Here is a 24,808-nt window from a genome sequence, read left to right on the forward strand (position 1 = left end):
GGAAGAAGACACGTTTCCAAAGCTGCAGGCCTTCAGTGTCATGAGTCTTTCTTTAGAGGGTATTTACATAGCACCTTTGCTTGCATTTGTATATCACGGGGCTTTTTCTCACACATGATCTGCTTTTTTACTTGTATATAGACCTATTGGGGATGGGTTTCTGGCTTTCTGCAGTTAACTTCTATATTTCATCTTTTTTGTTCTTTCTCCAATTCTGTTTTTCTGTGATAGGTATTTTGTTTTCTACATTATGGGTGTTCTGTAAATACCATGGATTCTTCAATCCAAAAATCAGTTTAATGAAACACAATTGAAAAGCTTTTACTGATCTATGAACTATATACTGTGTTAGGTGAAAAAAATGAAAATATTAATGACAGAGTCATTAGCTAAGTCACACTTGAAATGTTAACCTTGTGTGTGGTATTACATTGGAAGATAAAAAGATGAAGTGATGAAGTTTAAGGAGGGATTGTTTTAATTTTTCCCAACATATAGGAGATAGCTGACTAAGAGAAGCTGTTTTATGCCCTCATGATCTAACCTGATCTCCTCTTCCAAAGCCGGAGATGAGGATGAAAAAAAAAAATGTTTATTCTATTTCTTTCAGAATATAGTTGGTAAAATAGGCTTAGTGTCTGATATTGCTATCATAGACATTTAGAAATACTAATATCTGTTACCAAGATAATATTTCTTTCTGAGTTTTCTGCTCAGTGTGTTTCCTATTTTCTTCCCTAAGAATTGCCTGAGATTCTAACCACTGATGAAGAAATTGAAGAAACAGAGTCTTGGGCAAAGCCTCTCATTCATCTTTGGCAGACAAAGTCTCCTAACTTTATGGCTGAACAGGAGTATAATGCAGCTGTGGCAAAAATGGAGCCACACTGTGCAATCTGTACTCTGCTCATGCCATACTACAAGGTAATTTGGAGTATGACTAGCAATGTATTCTTGCACTGCTGTACTTTCTTATGGAAATGAAGTGAAGTATTTTTGTTGTTGTTGTTGTTTGTTTGTTTGTTTGTTTATATCAGTGGATTTTGGAAACCTGCATACAAACCCACTTCTTTTACTAAAAGGCATCCAACTTCTCACTTAAAGCCTGGAAACAAAACTTTTCGTGAAGAAAACATATACCTAGTATCTTTTTAAAATTAAAAGTAGTAATCTGAAGTGATATAAGTATCAGTACCCAGTCTTGATTTTTGTCTTTTTCACCTCTCCATGTAAAACATGGAAACGACATATTAAGGATTCGTTAAAAACCGTATCTGCTCACTACCATCAGCTAACAGTGCTTAGCAGTTCTGTCATTATTCCATGCATGTCATTCTGACAGCATTTTAGCTCAGGGGTGAGTGTGTTCTTCAGAGTACACACAAACAGATCTTTAATGCAGTATAAAATTGCATTGCAAGCTTTAAGGTACAATGTATTAGAAAATCCACTCATACGAACATTGATTTTTAAATTGTTTTCCCTAATATAACAGAAATATTTTATCAAGATCATTAATTTCTTAAATCATTTATTTATTTTTGTTTTATATAGTTATAGGCAATTGTGAGCTGCCAGTTGGGTGCTGGGAATTAAATACAGGTCCTCTCAAAGAACAGCAACTGATATTAATTACTGAGCTACTTCTCCAGCCCCTGCTCATGAGTCATGTAATAGTATTTTAGTAAGTAGTAAAGTGTCATGTAATAGTAATTTAATTCACATATTTTAAAGTTACAGAGTGGGTGAAGTTCTACATTTTCAACTTTCTATTTAGTATTTTACTCACTTCTTGTTTTACTTTTTTTTAGTCATTAAATACTTGTTTTTATTGATTTCTTATTTAAGCATTCCTATCTACCTGTGTGTTTTCTAAAAATAAAAATAAAAAATTCTTTTGGAAATTGATTGATTTAAGATCTAGGGAGTAATAAAGGCAATTCATTAGTTTTAATTTCCCATGATGGTCAAGTCTGGCACATCATTCTTATCTGTCCACATATGCTATTTTTGTCCCCTGCATTTCAGACTTTTGTGGAAGACATACATCTTTTAAACCTGGGCATATATATATATTCTTAAAGATATATATATTCTTAAATATATATATATATATTCTTTTGAGATATAATCACATAATATTTTTAGTAAGTCCACTCAGATATTAGTCTAGTACACATGAATTATTAGCATATGTAAGGAAAAGAAGCTGTGCATTCCTGAAGTATTTTGGAAGACCAAAGTTTAAAGAGCTCCTTGCAATCTTGTATGAACCCACAGAGCTTTTCTCATTCTTACTGACTCAACCATAAATGTGAGTCTGTATTAGAATATTAGTAAAATGCTACTACTTGAATTAAGGAAAACAACGAGATGGAGTTGTAATTTATTGGCTATAACAGCTTAAGTGGGTTAATGAATAAAAGATGAGCTCTTTCTCATTTCTTTTACTCATGTGGATATCTTATCTTTTCAGCCTGATAGCAGTAAAGAAGAAAATGATTCTAGATGGGAGACAACAATAAATGAAGTAATTAAATCTGGAATGAAGACTAAACCCATTATTCCAGAGATGTGTTTTATTTATAGTGAAGAAAATATAGACTATTCCCCCCCAAATGCCTTCCTTGAAGAGGATGGAACAAGTCTTCTGATTTCCTGTGCCAAATGCTTCGTGCGAGTTCATGCAAGTAAATAAATCTAAGATTTTCAGTGTTTTCTATAGTCCTTACAAATCACCTCATTGTAACCTTTCAGTTCACCTCTTGATGTAATTCTTTGTGCCAAGATCTTGTAGCCTAAGCCATTCAGGAGCTTGCTTTTTTTTTTTTTTTTTAATGTTTCTTCCTTTTTTTTTTTTTTGAATTTTATTTATTCATTTATTTTTGAATTTTATTTTTTTCTTATCAGTTACATTTTATTAACTCTGTATCCCAGCCGTGTCCCAATCCCTCAGTCCCTCCCTCCCTCCCTCATCTCCACCGTGCCCCTTTCCAAGTCCACTGATGGGGGGAACCTCCTCCCCATTCATCTGATCCTGTTTTATCAGGTATCTTCAGGACTGGCTGCAAAACCCTCCTCTGTGTCCTAACAGGACTGCTCCTCCCTTCGGGGGTGGGGAGGCCAAAGAGCCAGTCATTGAGTTCCTGTTAGAAATAGTCCTTGTTCCCCTCACTTTGGGAAACCAATTGGTTACTGAGCTACCACAGGCTACATCTGAGTGGAGGTTCTAGGTTATATCCATAGATGGTCCTTGGTTGAATGTCAGTCTCAGAAAAGACCCTGTGCCCAGATATATTTGGTCCTTGTGGAGCTCCTATCCTTTCTGTATCAGACTAACTCTCCTTCTTTCTTATGATTCCCTCTACTCTGCCAAAGGTTTGGTCATGAGTCTTTGCTTTGAAAACACTACTAGTTAGAGTCTTTCAGATGCGGAGCTTGCTTTGTAAGCCAGTCAGCCAGCCATGTGCTTAAAAATCTTTGGTCCTTTTGTTTCCACTTCTGAGGTGCTTCAGTTGTAGATGTATGCCTCCATGCCTGAATTTCTGTGATAGTGAGATTGAGCCCAGGAATTTGTGCATAGTAAGCACAGAGTCAGTCAGTAAAGCTCCATCTTATTGTGGATATTCTTAATGGTGTCATTTAAGATAATGAATAGAATATAATCCCTTTCTCTCCAGGTTTATGAAACACTAGTGAAGAGACATTCTAGTTATTTTATTTATTAGGAGTCCAGGTGACATATCATTATGGGCTTCTTCACTTGTTTGAGTTTTATATTCTAATGATACTAGATTGTGAAAATTTAAATGACTGGTGTTGATTGAAGACTATTTTTATGAGTTTTTAAAGAAGTGGATATTATTCTGAAGAGCTGAGAGTTACAGTATTGAATTAAGTACTTTTCTTCATAAAGATAGGGAAGTCCCTACTAATATTCATTGCAGTAGTTGGGTTCTAGTGGGTTTCTAATTTGTTATTTTTATACAGGTAGATAAGTATTAAATATTTTTGTAAAAACTGACATATGACATAAGTTACCTAGATATATAACTAGGTAACTCATATATAAAAGTTATAATATATAATGGAATCTATTATATCTTACAACTCAAATTCTAAAATATTTCTTCATTCCTAATTTTTCCTAAATTACATTTATCTGTGTTGAAGGCATTGGTTTTTGTTTGTTTGTTTGTTTGTTTTTAATCTTACCCTTTATTGGTAGGGACTAACCAAGGGCCTCGTGCATGCTTAAGTGTGTTTGTGTCATAGAACCGTATCCCAAGTCCTCAATCACATATTCTTTTTTATTTAGACTTTATTTTTTATAATTTTTATGTGTATGAATATTTACTTAGATATAGTATACATTCTCAATTTATTTGTCAATTATCTGTTTGAAGTATAGTAATAACTTTTGTATGCTGATACTAGTTTGGAAGACATAGCACACACATAAACACATAATCATATATACACACGTATGTATGCATGTAAGCATATGTGTTTACATGATCTTACTATGTATACTCAAGAGACAAAGCAACAGGCAACAATAAATATGTATTCAGTCTTGTTTTCTGAAGTCACCAGCTATATAATCTAGCCTGCTAATCCCATGAACATGATTGAATTTAGCATTGGTTTGACTTGGTTAGGTAACCAAGTGGTATGATTTTCTTTGATTAATTGCATTTCTGTTACTGTCTCTATTACCACATTTTCTATAAAAATTATTCATATATTTCTTTCAAACTCTTTTTTTTTTTTCAGAAATTAAGGATAATATACCTCTCCCCTGACTCCCCATATGCCTGCTCTTCTACTTCCTTACCTCTTTCCTTTCCCATCCAGCTTTCCCATTCTCTAAGGAATTTTCCCTATAGGCTAGGAAGACCTTGAACATACGATATTATGCATGTTTATATAGTATAATATGTTATATAAAAAGCAAATAAGCAAAACCCAATGTTTTTTTTTTTTTTTCAAGTAGCTTACTTAAATTTTTGTTATGTTAGGCTTGGTATTTCTTTTTGTTGTTGTTGTTATTGCTGTTGAAATATGCCTTTTTTCCCATACCAGACTTTTTATCTAATTCTTTTGGGTATATAGTATAACATGTTAGTTTCCCAATTTATTAATTTATTTGTTTGTTCATATTTTTTGCTAATATAAAACATATATTACTATGATGTTGGTATCATGCAATTACTCTGCATGTTTTCACCACCGGTTGTCACACTTAGTCTAAAAATTGATCTATTAAACATGGAATTGAAAGCAAACTTTCATTACTAGTGTTGGACTGTGCATCCTTTTCCCCAATCACTGAAATTTATGTCAAACTTTATTTCCATTCCCCACAAAATGCTTCAAGAGTTGCAACTTATTTTAAAATTTTTATGCATGACTGTCAGTATTACCATGACACTTAAATTTTATTTTTATCCATGCAAGAATTATCTCTATTGTAATATGTATCCTCTCAGCCTTGGCGTTGGTGAACCTCTTGAACTAGTTCTCAGGAAGCTATGGCAAAAGTATCGAAAGCTTCATTCAACCTGGACTATGCAGGGAAAACCCATCTTGAAGATTCAAAACAATAGACTTTTTAGATAACTCAGATGGTAAAAGCACTTGCTTTGTAAGCCTGACTTCCTGAGTTTCATTGTCATAACTTGTGATGGAATGAAATTACTGACCCCAGTACCTTGTTCTCTGACTTCCACACCCTTCTGTAGTACGTAGGAGTCCAAACTTTCACACTGACATACATCATACACAAAACTAATAATAATAAATAAATTAAAGATTAAGAAAAATCCCAAATAGACAAAAAAGACATTCTCATGTTTTGTGAGTTGGTAGCATAAAAATCAAAAGACAAGCTTTAATCCCAGCACTTGGGAGGAAGAGGCAGGAAGATCTCTGAGTTTGAGGCCAGCCTGGAATATACAGTGTGTTTCAAGACAGCCAGGGCTACACAGAGAAAGCCTGTTTCAAACAAAAATAAATAAGCAAACAAACAAACAAAACATAAAAAGGCAAGTAAACAAGCAAAATCCATTTTTTTTTTATGTAGCTTACTTACATTTTGTTATGTTAGACATTGGGCTTTATATTTGTTGTAGTTTTTAGTTTTTATTGCTGTTGAAATACTCTTTTTTTTACCATACTGGACTTTTTACTTAATTCTTTTGGGTAGTTCAGTCTAACATTGAGCTGTAACCCAACCCTCTTTGTACATTTTACTTTGGAACAATCTCACTTAATGATACAGACTAGTTTTGAGTTCACTGTATAGTCCATGCAGGACTTGAATATGTGATCACCATGACTCAGCTTCCTAGCAGCTAGGATAAGAGGCCTGTTCTTCCAGGGTTGCTGACATTTTAAAGATTCAAGAAACTTACTGTATACTTCTATACTGTTATTTTGTAGGTTGTTATGGGGTCCCTTCTCATGAGGTCTGTGATGGATGGCTATGTGCCCGCTGCAAAAGAAATGCATGGACCGCAGTAAGTAGATTTTTAGTGGTATGTTATTATTCTTCTTTTTGTACCTACCGTTAACATAGCTAAATCTAATGGAAAGATAAAATTGTCTACATGTTCTTTTTAAAATTTTTTTCTTTGTTGTTATTATTATTACAACTTATTCAATTTGTATCCCAGCTGTAGCCCTTTCCCTTATCTCTTTTCTGCACTCCCTACCCCTATAGGGGAGGTCCTCTTCCCCTACTATCTGACCTTAGTCTATCAGGTCTTATCAAGACTGTCTGGATCCTCTTTCTCTGAAGCCTAGTAAGGCCATCTCATCAGGGGTAGGTGGTCAAAGAGCAGGCAACCAAGTTCATACCCATGACTGCCCCTGTGCCCCTTATTAGGGAATCCTCCATGGAGACTGATTTGCCCATGGGCTACATCTGAGTAGGGTGTCTAGGTCCTCTCCATTCATGTTCCTTAGTTGATTCAGCAGTCTCTGCAGGTTCCCCTGGTCTCAGAATTTTGGCTCTATGGGACTTCTTGTGAAGCTGCTGTCCACCATGTCCTTTTATCTCCTTTTTCTTATATAAGATTCCCCTCACTCTGCCCAAAGTTTGGCTATGAGTCTCAACATCTGCTTCTATACCCTGTTGGATAGAGTCTTTCAGTGGCCCACTATGGAAGGCTGCTGTCTGGTTCCCTGTTTCCTCCTATTTATGATGCCGATTTTGTTTGTGCTTCTGAATGAGGATTAAGCCTCTTCCCTGGGGTCCTTCTAATTATTTAGCTTCTTTAGGACAATAGATTTTAGTATGTTTATCCTATATTATATGTCTAAAGTTTACTTAAAGGTGAATACATACCATGTGTCTTTCTGCTTCTGGGTTAACTCACTCCCGATGATCTTTTCTAGTTCCATCCATTTGCCTGTAAATTTCATGATTTCCTTGTTTTTAATAGCTGAGTAGTATTCCATTGTGTAAATGTACTACAATTTCTGTATCCATTCTTCGGTTGTTTCCAGATTCTGGCCATTATGAATAAAGCTGCTATAAACATAGTTGAGCAAATGTTGTATGGTTGAACATTTTTTGCATATATGCCTAGGAGTGGTATAATTGGATCTTGAGGTAACACTATGCCTAATTTTCTGAGATTGCATATATACCTGGGAGTAGTATAGCTGGATCTTGAGGTAGCACTATACCTAATTTTCTGAGAAAGTGACAGATTGATTTCCGAAGTGGTTGTACAAGTTTATATTCCCATCAGCAATGGAGAAGAGTTCCCCTTTCTCCATGACCTGTCCAGCATGTGTTGTCCCTTGAGTTCTTGATCTTAGCCATTCTGATGGGTGTAAAGTGGAGTCTCAGGGTCATTTTGTTTTTCATTTCCCAGATGACTAAGGACTTTTTGCATTTCTTTTTTTTAATTTATTTATTTTTTATATTAATCGCAGGTTATTTACTTTGTATCCCAGCTGTAGCCCCTTCCCACCTTCCCTTCCAATCCCACCCTCCCTTCCTCATCTTCTCCCTGCCCCTTTCCAAGTCTGCTAATAGGGGAGGACCTCCTCCCCTTCCATCTGACCCTAGCTTATCAAGTCTCTTCAGGCCTGGCTGCAATGTCTTCTTCTGTGGCCTAGCAAGGTTGCTCCTCCTTTGGGGGTCGAAGAGCTCGCCATTGAGTTCATGTCAGGAATAGTCCTCGTTCCCCTTATTAGAGAACACATTTGGACACTGGGCTTACCATGGGCTATATCCGAGCAGGGGTTCTAGGTTATATCCATACATGGTCCTCACTTGAGATTTTGATCTTAGCCCTTCTGATGTGTGTAAGGTGAAATCTCAGGGTTGTTTTGATTTGCATCTCCCTAATGGCTAAGGATGTTGAGCATTTCTTTAAGTGTTTCTCTGCCATTGTACAATCCTCTACAGAGGATTTCTGTTTAGTTCTGTATAGCTTAATTTTAAAAATCTATTTTTTAATTGGATTACTTTGTTGGTTTTTAACTTCTTGAGCTCTTTATATATTCTAGATATTAGCCCTTTATCAGATACAGGGTTGGTGAAGATCTTTCCTCAGTCTGTAGGCTGTCATTTTTTTCTTTTGACAGTGTTCTCTGCTTTACAGGAGCTTTTCAGTTTTGTAAGATCCCATTTATTGATTGTTGATCTTAGAACCTGTGTTGTTGGTGTTCTGTCCAGAAAGTTGTCTCCTGTGCCAATGAGTTCTAGGCTCTTACCCACTTTTTCTAACAGATTTAGTGTACCTGGTTTTATGTTGAGGTCTTTGATCCACCTGGACTTTAGTTTTGTGGATGTTGATAAATATGGATCTATTTGCATTTTTTTTTACATGTAGACATCCAGTTAGATCAGTACCATTTGTTGAAGATGCTGGCTTTTTTCTATTGTATGGTTTTGGCTTCTTTGTAAAAAAATCAAGTATCCATAGGTGTATGAGTCTATTTCTTGATCTTCAATTTGATACCACTGATCCACCAGTCTGTTTCTATACTAGTACCATGCAAATTTTTATTACTGTTGCTCTTTAGTACAGCTTGAGATCAGGGATGGATATAACTCCAGAATATCTTTTATTGTACAGGATTATTTTAGCTATTCTGTTTTTTTGTTTTGTTTTGTTTTGTTTTTCCTTATTAAATTGAGAATTGTTCTTTCAAGGTCTTTAAAGAATTGTGTTGGTCAGGGGAGTACATTGCAGCCATTCCTGATGAGACCTGATAAACTAGGGTCAGATGGAAGGGGAGGAGGTCCTCCACTGTCAGTGGACTTAGAGAGGGCCAGCAAGGAGATATGGGAAGGAGAATGCGATTGGGAGGGATGAGGGAGGGTGCCACAGGCAGGATACAAAATAAATAAACTGTGATTAATTAAAAAAAATTAAAAAAATTACAAAGGAAAAAAAAAGAATTGTGTTGGTATGATGGGAATTGCATTGAATCTGTAGATTGCTTTTGGCAAGATGGCCATGTTCACTATGCTAATCCTACCAATCCATGAGCATGGGAGATCTTTCCATCTTCTGATATCTTCTTCAATTTCTTTCTTCAGAGACTTGAAGTTTTTTTCAAACAGGTCTTTGACTTTCTTGGTTAGAGTCACATCAAGGTACTTTTTGTTATTTGTGTGGCTGTTTTGAAGTGTGCTGTTTCCCTAATTTCTTTCTCACCCCATTTATCTTTTCTTTACAGGAGGGTTTCAGTTTTTTCTTTTTTTTTTTTCTTTTTGAGCTAAGTTTTTATCCAGCCACTTTGCTGAAGGTGTTTATCTGCTGAAGGAATTCTCTGGTAGAATTTTTGGGCTCACTCATGTATACTATCCTTGCATCTGTGAATATTGATATTTTGACTTCTTCCTTTCTGATTTGTTTCCCCTTGATCTCCTTTAGTTGTCTTGTTGTTCTAGCTAGGACTTCAAGTAAAGTACTATGTTGAAGTGATAGGGAGAGAGTGGGCAGCTCTGTCTTGTCCCTGATTTCAGTGGGATTGATTTCGGTTTTTCTCCATTTAGTTTGATGTTGGCTGTAGGCTTGCTGTATATTGTCTTTACTATGTTTAGGTATGTACCTTATATCCCTGAACTCTCCAACACTTTATAAATGAAAGGGTGTTTGATTATGTCAAATGCTTTTTCAGCATCTAAGGAGATGATTATATGGGGTTTTTTCTTTCATTTTTTTTATAAGGTAGATGACACTGATGGATTTCTGTACATGTTCTTATGTACTTTTAGATACCTCTCTCCAAATTATTCTCCAATATGTCTTTGTAACCACTATGGAAATTTAGGTGAATTTCTCTGTGGCATTCTATTTGACATTCTTTTGGGCACCATATGTCATCAAGTCCTCATTTACATTTTCAATCCTGGATTGTGTTTATTTCTTTTTCATAGATACATTTTGAATCCTTACAAGTATTAATTTTTAATATAATTTGTTTATTTTTATGCACATTAAATCCTTGTTGTAGCCCTATCCTTCCTCCCTTCCCATATCTACCTTCCTTCTTTTCTCCTACCCCTTTACCTCTTTCTCAGAAAAGGGGAGCTCCCTTTCCCATCTACCCCAGCTCATTAAGTTGCATCAGGACTGAGCATGTCCTCTTCTCCTGTGGCCTGGTAAGACAGTCCTGCCATGAGAATGTGATAAAAAAATCTGGCAAGTGAGTCTGTGTCCAATGCAGTCCCCACTTCCCTTACTAGAGGACCCATATGAACTCTAAGCTGTCTATCTGTTACATCTTTATAGGGGTACTAGGTCCAGTTTGTACATGGTACTTGGTTGATACTTCAGCCCCAATAAGCGAAGACCCAAAGCATAGACCCAAAGAAGATAAATAACAAGGAGGATCCAAGGGAGGATACATAAATTTCATTTGGAAGGTGATATAGAATAGACAGATCTAGTGGCTGAAGAGAGAGAATAAGGTGGGAGAGGGGGTGCAGAGAATTAAGAGAGTGTAGATCAGATCTAGGGAAAGTGAGGATTAGAGGATAGAGACCTGTAAAGAAAAGAGAAATGGAGGGTGTGGGTATGTCTGTCACAAGATGGATACCTAAGTCAGCATAGGCCCCTGTGAGGATATTAGGGGTATTCAAGCAGTGACTCCTTGTAGCAGAGTCCATAGAGACGGAAAAGGTCCTTTTCAAACAGGCTTGCCTCCTAATAGAGGGAGGGGAACTCCAACTACCCACAAAAACTTCAGCCCCAAATTTGCCCTGCCTACAAGATGTGTAGCGATAAACATAGAGTAGAGGTTGAGGGAATGTCCAACCAATGCCTGACCCAACCAAAGACCTGTCCTATGGGAGAGTTCCAACCCCTGACACTATAAAGGATACTCTTCCAAGCTTTCAGACAGGATCCTGACAAATAAATATTCTAATAAATACTCAAGGGAGCTGTTGTAATGGATCCTTCCAGAAACCATAGTTTTTCCAATTTTCCAACTAACAAGAGACCTTCCCCTTATTTATTCTTCCTTTCATTAAACCTTAAGAAATGTAGAGTACCTACTCTATGGAAGTCATCACAAGAAACTTTAAGACAGAATGTTTAACTAGAAATCATTCTACATTTAAGAGCCACAAATTTTTCTTGGTTGGAATTTTTTGTTTTCTAAAAATACTCTTGGAAGTTTACTTTCAACCTCTCTTTGATTTTCATTTCCTCATTTCCATGCCATTTACATTTTGCATTTAATGATGCTTTGGCAGATTGGAGTACTGTGTCCTTTACTGATGATTTCATGGTAGATGTTGATTAGCTGTTTTTATTAGCAGTTGCTCTAATGGTAATTTTTCTATAATCAAATTTAAAATCAGAAAGGCTGTTATGAGGAATATGAACAATAAGACTTATTGTCACAATTGTGTAATTAGGTTTTAACTGTGGTGGCTAAACTGAAGGCAGCTCAGAAATATTTCAGGATGATTTCATTGTTATTTACTTTGGCTAGTAAGAGAAAGAGGGAGAAAGGTACAATCACTTTTTCTAAAATACTCTTTAGAGTTCAAATGTTATAGTCTATTTGTTATCTGAGGTAATATCTCCTATTTGTAAAGCTTATACTTTGTTGTCCTAGAAAACATGTTTCAAAAAAAAAAAATTTTTTTTATATAATCAGTTAGGTGAACAAAATCTAAATAAATGTATAATAGCTAAAATCATCAGAAAACCCTGATTTTAGGCATAAATCTAAATACACTCAGTTCTTATTAGCATGCCTGGTGTTTGCCATCCAGTCTTTACTTTGTTTTTGACCCAATTTGAAGTTTCTTAAAGTTATTTTGATAGCTGATATTCCCTTTCTTATCCCTAAGGAACAGAAATGAATTTATGAAACCACTTTACCAAGATAATAAGAACTCCCTGTTCATCTGCAATTATTTTATGTTCAGGCTCTTGTCTCTCTCCAATACTGTTGGTCTTTGCATGGCAGATCCAGGACCAAGGCAATTCTCAGTCGTGCTAGTTCTGATCCACTATACTATTTAAATGTCGAATATTTAAAAAAGAGCTCAGATTAATCAATTCAAAATTGATTTCAAACTTCTGTCCATTAGTCTTTACATCATACTTGAAACCAGTTGAGTTGCAAAGTCAGATTGCAAAGCATCTGCTGACTCATCACGTTCTTATGATTTTTTTCAAACTCAGTTAATTTCTTCTTGCTTGATTGAAATGATCTGAATTCACCTTAAATGCCTTTTGTTTTGTAGTTTATTCATTTTGAATGAGCTTTTGGTAAAAGCTTCTATTCTTATTTCTCCTGAGAAATAATTGAATTGCTGTTCAAATATTATGTCAATGTACTGAAAGACTTTATACTCTGAGATAATATAGGCCTGGATTTTCAAATACTAGCTTTTACTAAATAATTACGATTTCTTTGAATTTTGTGGCTCTGATGTTTGTATTTTTTTTTTTGATGTTTGTATTTTTAAACAACCTTTTATGTTAACTTATTATGAACTGTTCTCCTATCTATAGTTAGCTTTAGATTCAAGAGGAGTGATCCGACTCCTTTGACAAAGAGACTGAAGGATTTCATGGGAATCTGATAGGTCTGCTGAGTTCAGATATTTCAGTGCTGGCCTATGTATCACAAAGCATCATTCTTAATTATCTCCTTATTGTAAAATATAAGGTTTATTTATTAGGAACATATAATATTACTATAGCATATTTAGCTTGGTTTTTATAATCATATAGTATAATATAATTATTCTACTAATTTTCTTTTGTTGTAAGTAAAGTTTTGGAAACCTTGTGTTCATAGTTCTAAAGTATTTGACAGTCGTATGTAATAGTTCTATTTTTACTTTTACCATAATTGTACAGAAGACAGCATTTCATAGCCCTCTCTTCCTCTACATAATGTAAGAGTATCATAATCTTACATTCTTTTTTAATTTTTTCATTTTATTTTTTTAATTAATAATCTTGCATTCTTTGCACACACTCCTTTCCAATATTTACTGAGCTTTGTGGGAGTTGATACAGATATCTTTTTAGAGCTGAGCAGGCAACATCACTTGCTCTGCACTTTGACAGCTATGAGTCTTTGCATTGACTGTTACTCAATGCAAAAAGAATCTTCTAATGAGAAGAACAGCAATCAATGGATATGACCATATATTTTTATGAAGCAATTTGACACTGTCCATCTAGTTAAATAACAGTAGTGGGATTGATTAGAAAGTTAATAGGTTATGACCCCCCTCCAACACACACACACAGCCATTAGCATTTGACCAGGCTTACAATACCAGAGATACATTCCCTTTGAGTGGAAGAGGCCTCATATCCAATCAGAAAACAAATGGTTACCCAACAGTTACTTCACTATTGCACTGATGGGCACATTTTATCTAATAATTCAGGATTGTCAGATTCAGCATTCAAAGCTGAATAAATCAGGTAATGACTTTCTCCTCCAGTGGTCTGCAGAACATCTTCTGGAACTTTAAAAAATTAGCTAGGGCTTTGCAGCCAGTCCTGAAGATACCTGATAAAACAGGATCAGATGAATGGGGAGGAGGTCCCCCCTATCAGTGGACTTGGAAAGGGGCACGGTGGAGATGAGGGAGGGAGGGAGGGACTGGGAGGGAATAAGGGATCGGGACATGGCTGGGATACAGAGTTAATAAAATGTAAAAAAAAAAAAATAAAGTAAAAAAAAAATTAGCTTGTATGGAGAAAGTTTCTAGATAACTTTCAGCTTTGTATCTTTATGCTATAACCAAAATGTGTTGTGTTTTCTAGAGTAGAGTTATTATCTAGCTGTGGTAGCCAACTAAAAATAATGGCCATAGTGTCCAGATGCCTCTGGAGCCTCTCTGATCATTAACTCTTTGTGTAGTACCCATACCTGATGCTGAGATATTTATTTCATAACCCGTGTCTGTCTATTTAAAGAGGTTGCCTCCATTCAAAGCCCTCTTTAGAAAAACAACAAACACACCAAAACCCCACACATTGTTGAAAAGAGACACCATGACCAAGTCTACTTATAAAAGGAATCACTTAATTGGGGTCCTTGCTTACAGTTTCAGAGTCTTCATTCATGACTGTGATGGGAAGTTGGTAGGTATCATGCTGGAACAGTCCCTGAGAGCTCATATCTGATCTACAAGTTACTTCCAGAGAGAGCAAGACTGGGGCTGGTTTGGGCTTTTGAAACATCCTCACCAACATTTTGTGTCATTTGCTCTCTCTATAGACATTTTGACTGGGGTAAAGTAGAATCTCAAAGTAGATTTTTTTTCTAGACTGAAAATTTTATACTTTTGTATTTGATCAAATCAGTATATCTTTTCCTTTCCTCACTGATCCCTCTCCTACCCACCCCAATTTTCTTCCCAAAGTTTATGTGCTTCTACCTCCTCCCCAAGTTATCACTTTTATTAATTAACTATATATTTATGAGACTCAATGTGATAATGTAAACCTTGGATACTGTATAATGATGAAATCAGCAGACTTAGCATTTCTATTCTGTTACACAAAATAGATTTGATTTTCTTTACTGTTCCTTCTGAAACCTATAGGTGGCTAACAAGTGATTTACCACTAAGCTATACTCAGAGCCCCGAAATTTATGCTTGCATTTTAAATTTTAAACATTTTTAATTAAAAAAAACTAATTACATCTTCCTCTTTCTTCCAGCTCCACCCAGTACTCTCCCTCCCAGTCCTCCCATGCTCCCCCATTCTCAAAGCAATAGCCTGCTTTTTTTTTTAAATTTTTTGAAATTAAATTTTTTTTTAAAAAAAATTCTCATTCTCACAACAGTCATTAATTGCTTGTACTACTTTGTTAAAAGTTGGGGCCCTGTGAAATTACCCCCTCTTCTGAATTAGCAAGTCTAATGATATTGCCATTATTCCGATCTTATGTAGCCTTTTTTGGGAGAGACTGTTTCAGAGCAGACTTACTGGTATTCTAGCTCGTATAATCTTTCACCGACTTTTTATTTTTTCTATGAGAAAATTTCCCAGGAAAAAATGAATTACTATTGTTTACTGTGGCTGAGCTCCTCTTGAGCCTTTGATATTTGCATTGTGTCTATTTGTGGTTTTCTGGATGTATTTAATTGCTCTAAGGAGAAGCTTTTTTATGAGAGGTGGTGGCTACTGGTATTTGTGGGTATAAATGTGAGATTTGTGAGATTTAGAATCCAGTAAGGAATTATGCTGCTCTAGGAAAGTGGTTGTAGTAGGGTTTTTTTCTACATTATATTACTTTACTAGCCCTGAGAAGTTGGTTAGATTTTGAGTTCCTGGCATGATTTCTCTCCCATTGTGTAAATTGACTTCTAATGTTTGCCACCCAAAACTTCTAATGTTTTTTCTTGAGGCAAGGTCTTATATGTAGCTCTGGGTTGTCTGGAAATAACTATGTAGGCAAGGCTGACCTCATACTTACCAGAGATATGCCTGCCTCTTCCTCCTGTGTGCTGGAATCAGATGTGTGTACATTACCATGCCAGTCCTATTTTTTTTAACTTCCTGTGTCTAGTTAGTGCTTCTCATTCATGTGTACTATAGTGTTGCCATGTCAGTGATTACTGTTTCACTGCAGGTGTGCGCTGTCTGCCTCTTAAAGTCTTTCAACTCCTCTTTGACTCCTGAACCTTTGCACACAAACATATTTCTTTTAGGACTTTAACATGAAGGAATGCTGGATTTTATGAAAAGTTATTTCTGTCTTTATTAAGATGACCATGTGATTTCTGTCTTTGAATTTATTTATGGTGCTTATAGCATTAATAGATCCATCTATATTGAACTATCCTTGTATCTTTCTCTATGATAAACCTCTTTTTCCTTTGTATATATATATATATTTATAGTTATTTATTTTTATTAATTACAGTTTATTCACTTTGTATTCCCTCTGTAGTTCCCTCCCTCTCCCCCTTTCAATCCCACCATCCTTCCCCCTTCTCCACCCATGTCCCTCCCCAAGTCCACTGATAGGGGAGGTCCTCCTCTCCTTCCTTCTGATCCTAGTCTATCAGCTCTCATCAGGTGTGGCTGCATTGTCTTCCTCTGTGGCCTGGTAAGGCTGCTCCCCTCTCCGGGGGAGGTGATCAAAGAGCAGGCCAATCAGTTCATGTCAGAGACAGTCCCTCTTCCCATTACTATGGAACCCACTTGGACACTGATCTGCCATGGGCAACATCTGTGGAAGGGCTCTAGGGGGATGCTGAGACTTACAGCCAAACTTTAGGCAGAGTGCAGGGAATCTTATGAAAGGGGGAGATAGTAAGACCTGGAGAGGAGAGGAGCTCTGCAAGGAGAGCAACAGAACCAAAAAATCTGGGCACAGGGGTCTTCTCTGAGACTGATACTCCAACCAAGGACCATTCATGGAAATAACCTAGGTAAACCTTTCTTGATCATGGTGAATGATTTTTTGATATGTTCTTAAATTCTGTTAGCAAGTATTTTGTTGAGAATTTTTGCATATGTTTACCATTTATGGTCTCTAATTTTCTTTTCCTTTTACTCCTTCCTTCCTTCCTTCCTTCCTTCCTTCCTTCCTTCCTTCCTTCCTTTTTTTCCTTCCTTCCTTCCTTTTTTTCTTTACTTTTTTACATATATATTTTACTTTGAATAATAGGGCAATAATAACATCCTTTCAATTTTATAAAATAGTTTGATAAACATTTATACTGGTTTTTCTTTAAAGCTGATAAAATTCCCTGGTGAATAACTTGATTTTTATCAATTGAAAACTTTTTAATTACAATTTTAATCTGATTTTTTGTTTGTTTGTTTGTTTTGCTTTTGTTGTTTTGTTTTTGTTTTTTTCAAGATAGGGTTTTTATGTTTAGCCATGGCTGTCCTGGTCTTACTTTGTAGACCAGGCTGGCCTCCCTGAGTACTGGGATTAATGTCACTGCTTTTTATAGATTTATTTAAATTATTTATATTATCTTAATTTTTATATTGCTTACATATCTAGAATTTATTTCCTTTAAATTTTTATATTGAAAGGAATGTATTTTAACCCAATAATTTTATAAATTTTGTTGATGCCTATTGTAGTGGTTCCCTTTTCACCTCTAATTCTATTAATGTGGGTCTGTCTGCTCCTTGTTAGTTTGCTAAAAGATTTGTCAATCTTGTTTTTCTTTTCCAAAAACCATCCCTTTGTTCATTGATTCTTTGCTTTGTTTAATTTATTTGATTATGATTCATCATTTTCTGAAGTGATCATAATGATTGCTTTTGCATCTACTGAGTTGTGGTTGTTCTTCTTTGCCTAGGGCTTAAAGGTGTACCATTATGTATTTCATATCTTTCTGACTTCTTCTTTTTCTCAAGTTACAATACATTATTCTTTCCTATGCTTTCCTTCCTTCCAACTCTTCCTTGTGTCTTTCCTTGTTCCTTTTCAAATTCATGGCCTCTTTTTGCATTAATTGTTGTTATATGCATATGTGTATATGTATATATACACATTCCTTAATATAACCAGCTCTATTTGTATAATGTTACCTGAGTGTATATTTTCAGGGATTAGTGTAGGCATTTAAGACTTCTTTCATTGTATCTCATAACTTAGATAAGTTATGTTTTCAACCTAATTTCTTTCTTTTAAATACTTGAGTTAATATTTATACTTATTGTTAAGGTTTCTAGTACTGTGGTAAAACATTGTCACCAAAAGAAACTTGGGGAGGAAAGGGTTTATTTCATCTTATACTTCCAGGTAACAGTCCAGAACTTGAGGCAGGGACTTGAAGAGATAGGAGCTGATTCAGTGGACATGAAGGAATGCTATTTAACGACTTGTTCTTCAAGTCATTAATGGCTTGCTCCACCTGCTTTCTAATATTACCCAGGACTGCTAGCCCAAGAGTGGTACCACGTACAATAGGGGGCCCTTCCATAGCAATCACCAGTCAAGAAGATGCACCACAGACCAATTTGGTGTTGGGAATGCAGGGAAAAGTTCTCTGTTGAAGTTCCCTTTTCTCAAATGACACTAACTGTGTTAAGATGACATAAAATTAGGTAGCATACATGCATACATTATGTTTGACCAATTTCTTAGAACCCAAAGAGTGAATACATTTAGTGCTGTCTCTGTATGCATGGTGTGTGACCATCTACTGGAATACTGGGTCATCTTCCCAGAAGAAATCAGACTTTCCCAGCAGTCATCAGCTACATTAGCCTGTCAACTAGAAATAGAACTTCAGTAGCCTCTTTACCATCCATATGGAGATTTGGGCTGGCTAGATCTTGTGCAAGTCTTTTTTATACAGTGTCAACTGTTTTACTGCATGAGTCTAGTTCTTCTGGGTCTTTAAGCTAGCATTATTAAGTCTCTTTTATTTATTTATTTTTTTTTAATTTTTAATTTTATTTTTTTAGTCTTTCTTTATTGTCACATTGACCAGTTCATAAGTCTCTATTTCCATCTACTGAAAAACAAAAACTTTTCTCTGATGTGTTTGGAGAGATGCACCAATCTATAGGTATAAAGATGAGAATTTGGGATTACCATTTTCGTTTAGGAAAAAAAAAAAATGTTAGGTTACCTCTAAGACCTATGACCAAATTGACTGTTTGTTTTGGCCCAGTTAATGGTTCCAGATACAGATATCTTATGATGTAGGCTTTAAATTCAATCATAATGTCATTCTCATAATAATCTTAACATTTGCTTTTATGCTTCTTTATATTATCAGTCTGATCAGTCATTGACTACACAGACCTATGTTGTGTTTTTCTGTTGGTATCAATATCTTCAAATATACAGTGAAAGCCTTGCATAAGGTACTGCAGCCTATTTTGTCTTCAGTTCTTGGCCACTTTAGCAGTGTCAGGTACTAATTTCATCTCATGGAATGGACCTTAAATCCAATGAAATAATTAATGGTGGGTTACGTCTCATCTTTGCGACGCTGTTGTACTGTCATGTAAGCAAATCACTGTCTTAGATACCAATACTTGTAGCTACACTATATTGATGATTAACTTTCTTTTCTGGTAGAGAAGTACCTTCCAGTACTGTGACACATTAATTATTATAGGTAAAACTGCTATTTAGACACTAGCTAGATTTTTTTTCCATGTTCAATGATACATGTAGGTGTTGTCTTCAGCAATAGAGCTTTACCATCAAGGTATCAAAAGTAAGCAATAACCTTGTCAATAGCCTATGATTTTTGGTGGTGGAGATGGGTTCCATGAGCCCATTTTGCCAATGATTCAACAAGATATAACCCGTTCCTGGCACTAAAGGTTTTACTTGGTGACATTAAATATCTATTTGGAACATAGTTTCCCCTATTATTTGGTGACTCCATTTTAATTCCTTTCATATGTGAATATGTGTTAGGAAGCTTCTACAGTAGTAGGTTTCCATATAGCCATTTGTTGTTGTTGTTGTTCTGAGACATGGTTTCTCTTAAGTAGCCTTAGTTGTCCTGGAATTTCTTTTTAGACCAGCCTGGCCTCGAACTCAAAGCTATCCACCTTCCTCTGCCATCCTGAGTGCTGGGATTGCAGGTGTGTGCCACCATGCCAGGTTTCATATAGCTTTTAAAACACCTTTAGTGTTAGTTGTTCCTCTGATTATTTTATTTATTATCCTGCCCTCCCATCCCTATCTCCATTTAATCCTCCTAAACTAGTCTCTCATTTATATCTCTGTAACAATATTTTCTATTTCACTCTGGTCTCTTACAGTACCTTACCTGGTACCTATACTTTGTGGTTATTTGGATTGTACTGTACATATCTAAAGCATAACAATTAATGTCTCCATATGATTGAAAACATACAATATTTGTGTTTTGGAGTCTGGGTTACCACAGTCTGAATGACTTTTCTAGTTCTATTTACCTGTGAATTTTATTCATTTTTCTTAACAACTGAGTAATATATCATTGCATAAATGTACCACATTTTTCTTCTCCGTTAACCTTTTGATACAAATCTAGGTTATTTCTAATTTCTAGCTGTTATGAATAGATGGGCAACAAACATGGATGAACAAATATTTCTGTAGCAAGATCTACTATTCTAAGGTTTCATAGATCCAAACTCCTCCACATTTTCCTGAACATTAGTTCCAAAGGTCTACAGACAAAATAGTCTGGTTTATCACAGCAGTAGTCTCACTTCTTAATACCAGTTTTCTTTTTTTTTTTTATAAACAAAATAAAAACAAAACAAAACAAACAACACCCCCCCATGCCCAAAAGGTTTTTTTTTCTTTTTTTTTTCTTTTCTTTTCTTTTATTTTTTTTTATCAGTTACATTTTATTAACTCTGTATCCCAGCCGTGTCCCGATCCCTCATTCCCTCCCAGTCCCTCCCTCCCTCCCTCCCTCATCTCCACCGTGCCCCTTTCCAAGTCCACTGATAGGGGGGACCTCCTTCCCATTCATCTGATCCTGTTTTATCAGGTATCTTCAGGATTGGCTGCAAAGCCCTCCTCTGTGGCCTAACAGGACTGCTCCTCCCTTCGGGGGTGGGGAGACCAAAGAGCCAGTCATTGAGTTCCTGTTAGAAATAGTCCCTGTTCCCCTCACTTTGGGAAACCAATTGGTTACTGAGCTACCACAGGCTACATCTGAGTGGAGGTTCTAGGTTATATCCATAGATGGTCCTTGGTTGAATGTCAGTCTCAGAAAAGACCCTGTGCCCAGATATATTTGGTCTCTGAGTGAAATATCCCAGAAGGAGAAAGACAAACATGGGATATACTCACTTATATAGACCTATAAGATATGATAAACATAATGAAATCTATACACCTAAAAAAGATAATCAATAGACCGGACATGGGGTAAGATGATCAATCCTCATTTAGAAAGACAGATGGGATGTGCATTGAACGTATGACAGGAGTCTACTGAGCGCGTCTGAAAGACTCTAACTAGCAGTGTTTTCAAAGCAAAGACTCATGACCAAACCTTTGGCAGAGTACAGGGAATCATAAGAAAGAAGGGGAGTTAGTCTGATGGGGAAAGGATAGGAGCTCCACAAGGACCAAATAATACCAGTTTTCTATATCATTTATTTTTCTCATTCCTGTGACAAATACCTGACAAGAAGTAATGTATGGGGATTTTAGCTCACAGAGCAATATAGTCCATCATGCCAGAGTCAAGGCCTGGGTGTAACTTGGTGCTTGGAATTGACTACAAATGAATTCGGCTCTTTACCTTTTTTCATTCTATTTACCCATGTGATGGTGCCAGTCAAAGTGTAGATACACATAGATACACCAAACCCGTGTTTCATAAATGCCCCCCAATATGTCTTTTAATCCAGTCAATCTGTCAATTAAAATTAGTCATTGAAGTATCTACAAAGTTCTTTTTTACAACTTTCCTACTGCAATGGAGAGTGAAAATTAAAATATGGTGGTCCCTTTTAAGGGACCTATGTACTCAGTTATTTTTAGATTTTTCTCTCTTTTCCTTCAGGAACTTCACTGTGCAATTTTTTACACTTTTATTTTTACGATACATGGAAAAGGACATATGAGAGTTTCTAGATGAATGGCAGTAACATTTGTTAAATGGATCTTATAATTGTATTAATTTCCTTTTAGGAATGCTGTCTCTGCAATTTGAGAGGAGGTGCTCTTAAACAGACTAAAAACAATAAGTAAGTGATAACATTGATTGTGTTGAATTTCATCATTTCTTTTTCTTCTCATGAGGTTCTGCATGACAGTTTGCTTTACCCCTCTCCTTTTGACATTGTTTCACATGCTCACTCTCTGGACCTACAGTTGAAATTCTGCTCTAGGGACTAATGCCATCAGGGTGTTCTATAGGGCTTGCTTCTATTCTTTGCTTCTTATGCAGTGACAGTCCTTATTTTTTGAACAGGTTTCTTCTTTATTGTCTTCCCTTTCATGTACTTTTCTACTGTACTCCCCTCACCGTTTCCTTCTTCAGCAATATGCCATTTATAGTTAACTGAATTACTCTTTTGCTCTCACTACCTCTTTCTTTTTTAATAAGTTGAGAATTTTACTTTTGTGGGTCAAGTGGTCCTACCCAGTCCATATCACTGGAATTGGAACTCCTAGTGTTTTGATGACATTAACAGAATTTTGTATGAATACACATGAGTCTGGTTGCTTGGAATGAAGCGTAAAGGCATTTTTCATCCCTGAGTTGATAAAGTGTTATGTAAAGCCAATACTTTTGCTTGAATTTGGATCATCTTTCATAATCTCATCTAGTAAGATTGGCATTATCCTACAGACTTGTCACTAGACCTTAGATAATGTATATAGCCTGTGGGGACTATAAGATGGCTTAGGTACTTTCTGTAAAATCATGTATTCTGAGAAATTATCTTAATAGTTTTTACTGTTGAATACTAATTTTATTTTAGTGTAGAAGAATGTTCTAGTGGGTTTAACAGTTGTTCTTTTAATCTATGGTCTTAAGATGAAGCCTGGCATTCATTGTTTAAATAAAATAAGTAAGCTTTGGCTAAGGCAGGGTAGAGGGGCACTCCTTTCGTTAATCTCTGTACTTGAAAGGCAGAGGCAGGTGTCTCTCTGTGTGTTAGAGGCCAGCCTAATAAGCATAGCAAGCTCCAGGACATCTGGTACCTGTCTTTGAAAACCAACCAACCAACTAACCAACCAACCAAACCAAACCATATCAAAACTTGGTTTAAACAAAGATTGATAGACTTGATAATATAAGTCCTCTTGATTTCTCAAGTTCTTATGTTTACTTGAAGATATAACATGTAAGACATATTAAATAATATTAGTAACAAATTTATGTAAAGCTGGGATTTGAAAGGATTCGCTGTTTTAAGTGGATATTAGGAAACAAGCTAGATTTCATTTCTCATCAGCTATAGATTCCTTTGGTTGTAGTAATTTTGCAGTGAAGAAAAATATTTAAAGACTTAACTAGTTTTAATTTTTATAGGAAGTATTCATATCTGAACTAATTTGCCTCAGAAAACATTTTTTATAACATGAATTATATGAAAAGGTGTTTACTAGTTAACTGAACTATTTTTTTTGCTACATTATCAATTTGCTCAAATATGTTATATACATTGTATCAAATGAAAACAAAAACCTTTCAGTATTTTTATACTTTTTAATTGTATATAGCCATGTTATAGGACTTAGTCCTTGACCTTTACTTAGTTATTTTGTATATGTTTGTGACTTAACTATGCATGCAGCTCATGGAAGGTAGAAGAGGACATCAGATCTCCTAGTACTGGAGTTTGGGGAAGTTGTGAACTGTTGTAGGTGCTGGGATCTGCCAAGATTAACTGCTAGAACTGTTCACCCATTTCTCTAGCCCTATTTTCCTAGTTGTTGTCACAGTTGCACTAAATATATTCCATTGTCATTGAAAAGGTAATCCAGAACTTACTGGCGGTGGAATTAGGTTTTCGGATCATTTCTTCTATGTGCCAGATTGTCACCACCAAGTTGAAATCTGTAAATTTAGAGAACTTATTTATATTTAATGTCTCCTTTCCTGTAGGTGGGCCCATGTAATATGTGCTGTTGCTGTCCCTGAAGTTCGATTCACTAATGTTCCAGAAAGGACACAAATAGATGTAGACAGAATACCATTACAGAGGTTAAAATTGGTGAGTGGTAAATATTTTTTAACTTCATACATTAATATTAATTTTAACTTCTGAATTAGTTTTTATGAGTTTGTTTTCTGAATTTGATAATATCTAGTGGCTTCATTTTACTCTACCTATATTTTCCTCTATCCTGAATATATTTTTCCTCCTAAATTCTTTCCTTATATATTGTCTCTATAACTATTCTCAAAATTTTTTTGAAACAGGGGAAAGGGATAAGTCCATTGCCTGGATTTATATGAACTTGTAAGCATTATATGGGCTTTTAAACATTAGCCTGTCAGTTCTCTAAATTGTCCATTGAAATTGTCTACTGTTTTTCTTTCATAATTCTCATGGGTTTCTGTTGGTACATCAAGTATATCCAACCTAATTTTATCATCTCTGTGCCAAGAAGAGCTTTACAGAGAAATGCAGAGGTTTTTTTTTTGTTTTTGTTTTTTTTTTTGGTTAGAGAAAAGTTTATTTTGGATGACAGTTTCAAAGGAACAAGAACCTCATTACATAGCTGCTTCTGGAACTCAGTGAGCTAATACATAGGTTTAAAGATCAAGACTTGGGGCTTACTATTGCTAAGTACTTTTGAAATTTTTATTAATTACAATTTATTCACTTTGTATTCCCCCATAAGCCCCTCCCACCTCCCCTCCTGATCCCACCATCCC

The 24,808-nt window shown here is 35.6% G+C and overlaps 1 protein-coding gene across 9 annotated transcripts in view; it reads left to right on the forward strand.

Moving 5' to 3' along the window:
* Window positions 1-24,808, forward strand: part of Kdm4c (lysine demethylase 4C) — a 281,505-nt gene that overhangs the window by 128,041 nt on the left and 128,656 nt on the right. For all 9 annotated transcript variants that reach the window (XR_009585134.1, XM_060365727.1, XM_060365725.1 and 6 more), the window contains 5 exons: window positions 743-924; window positions 2,477-2,690; window positions 6,445-6,521; window positions 22,105-22,160; window positions 24,032-24,140. Coding sequence is in view for 8 of the 9 variants with exons in the window: in XM_060365727.1 (XP_060221710.1) it covers window positions 743-924; window positions 2,477-2,690; window positions 6,445-6,521; window positions 22,105-22,160; window positions 24,032-24,140 (638 nt within the window). In the remaining variant the exon portion in view is untranslated. The remainder of the gene's footprint in view (window positions 1-742; window positions 925-2,476; window positions 2,691-6,444; window positions 6,522-22,104; window positions 22,161-24,031; window positions 24,141-24,808) is intronic.

The sequence above is a fragment of the Meriones unguiculatus genome, chromosome 12 (assembly GCF_030254825.1).
Source record: "Meriones unguiculatus strain TT.TT164.6M chromosome 12, Bangor_MerUng_6.1, whole genome shotgun sequence".
Classification (NCBI taxonomy): Eukaryota; Metazoa; Chordata; class Mammalia; order Rodentia; family Muridae; genus Meriones; species Meriones unguiculatus.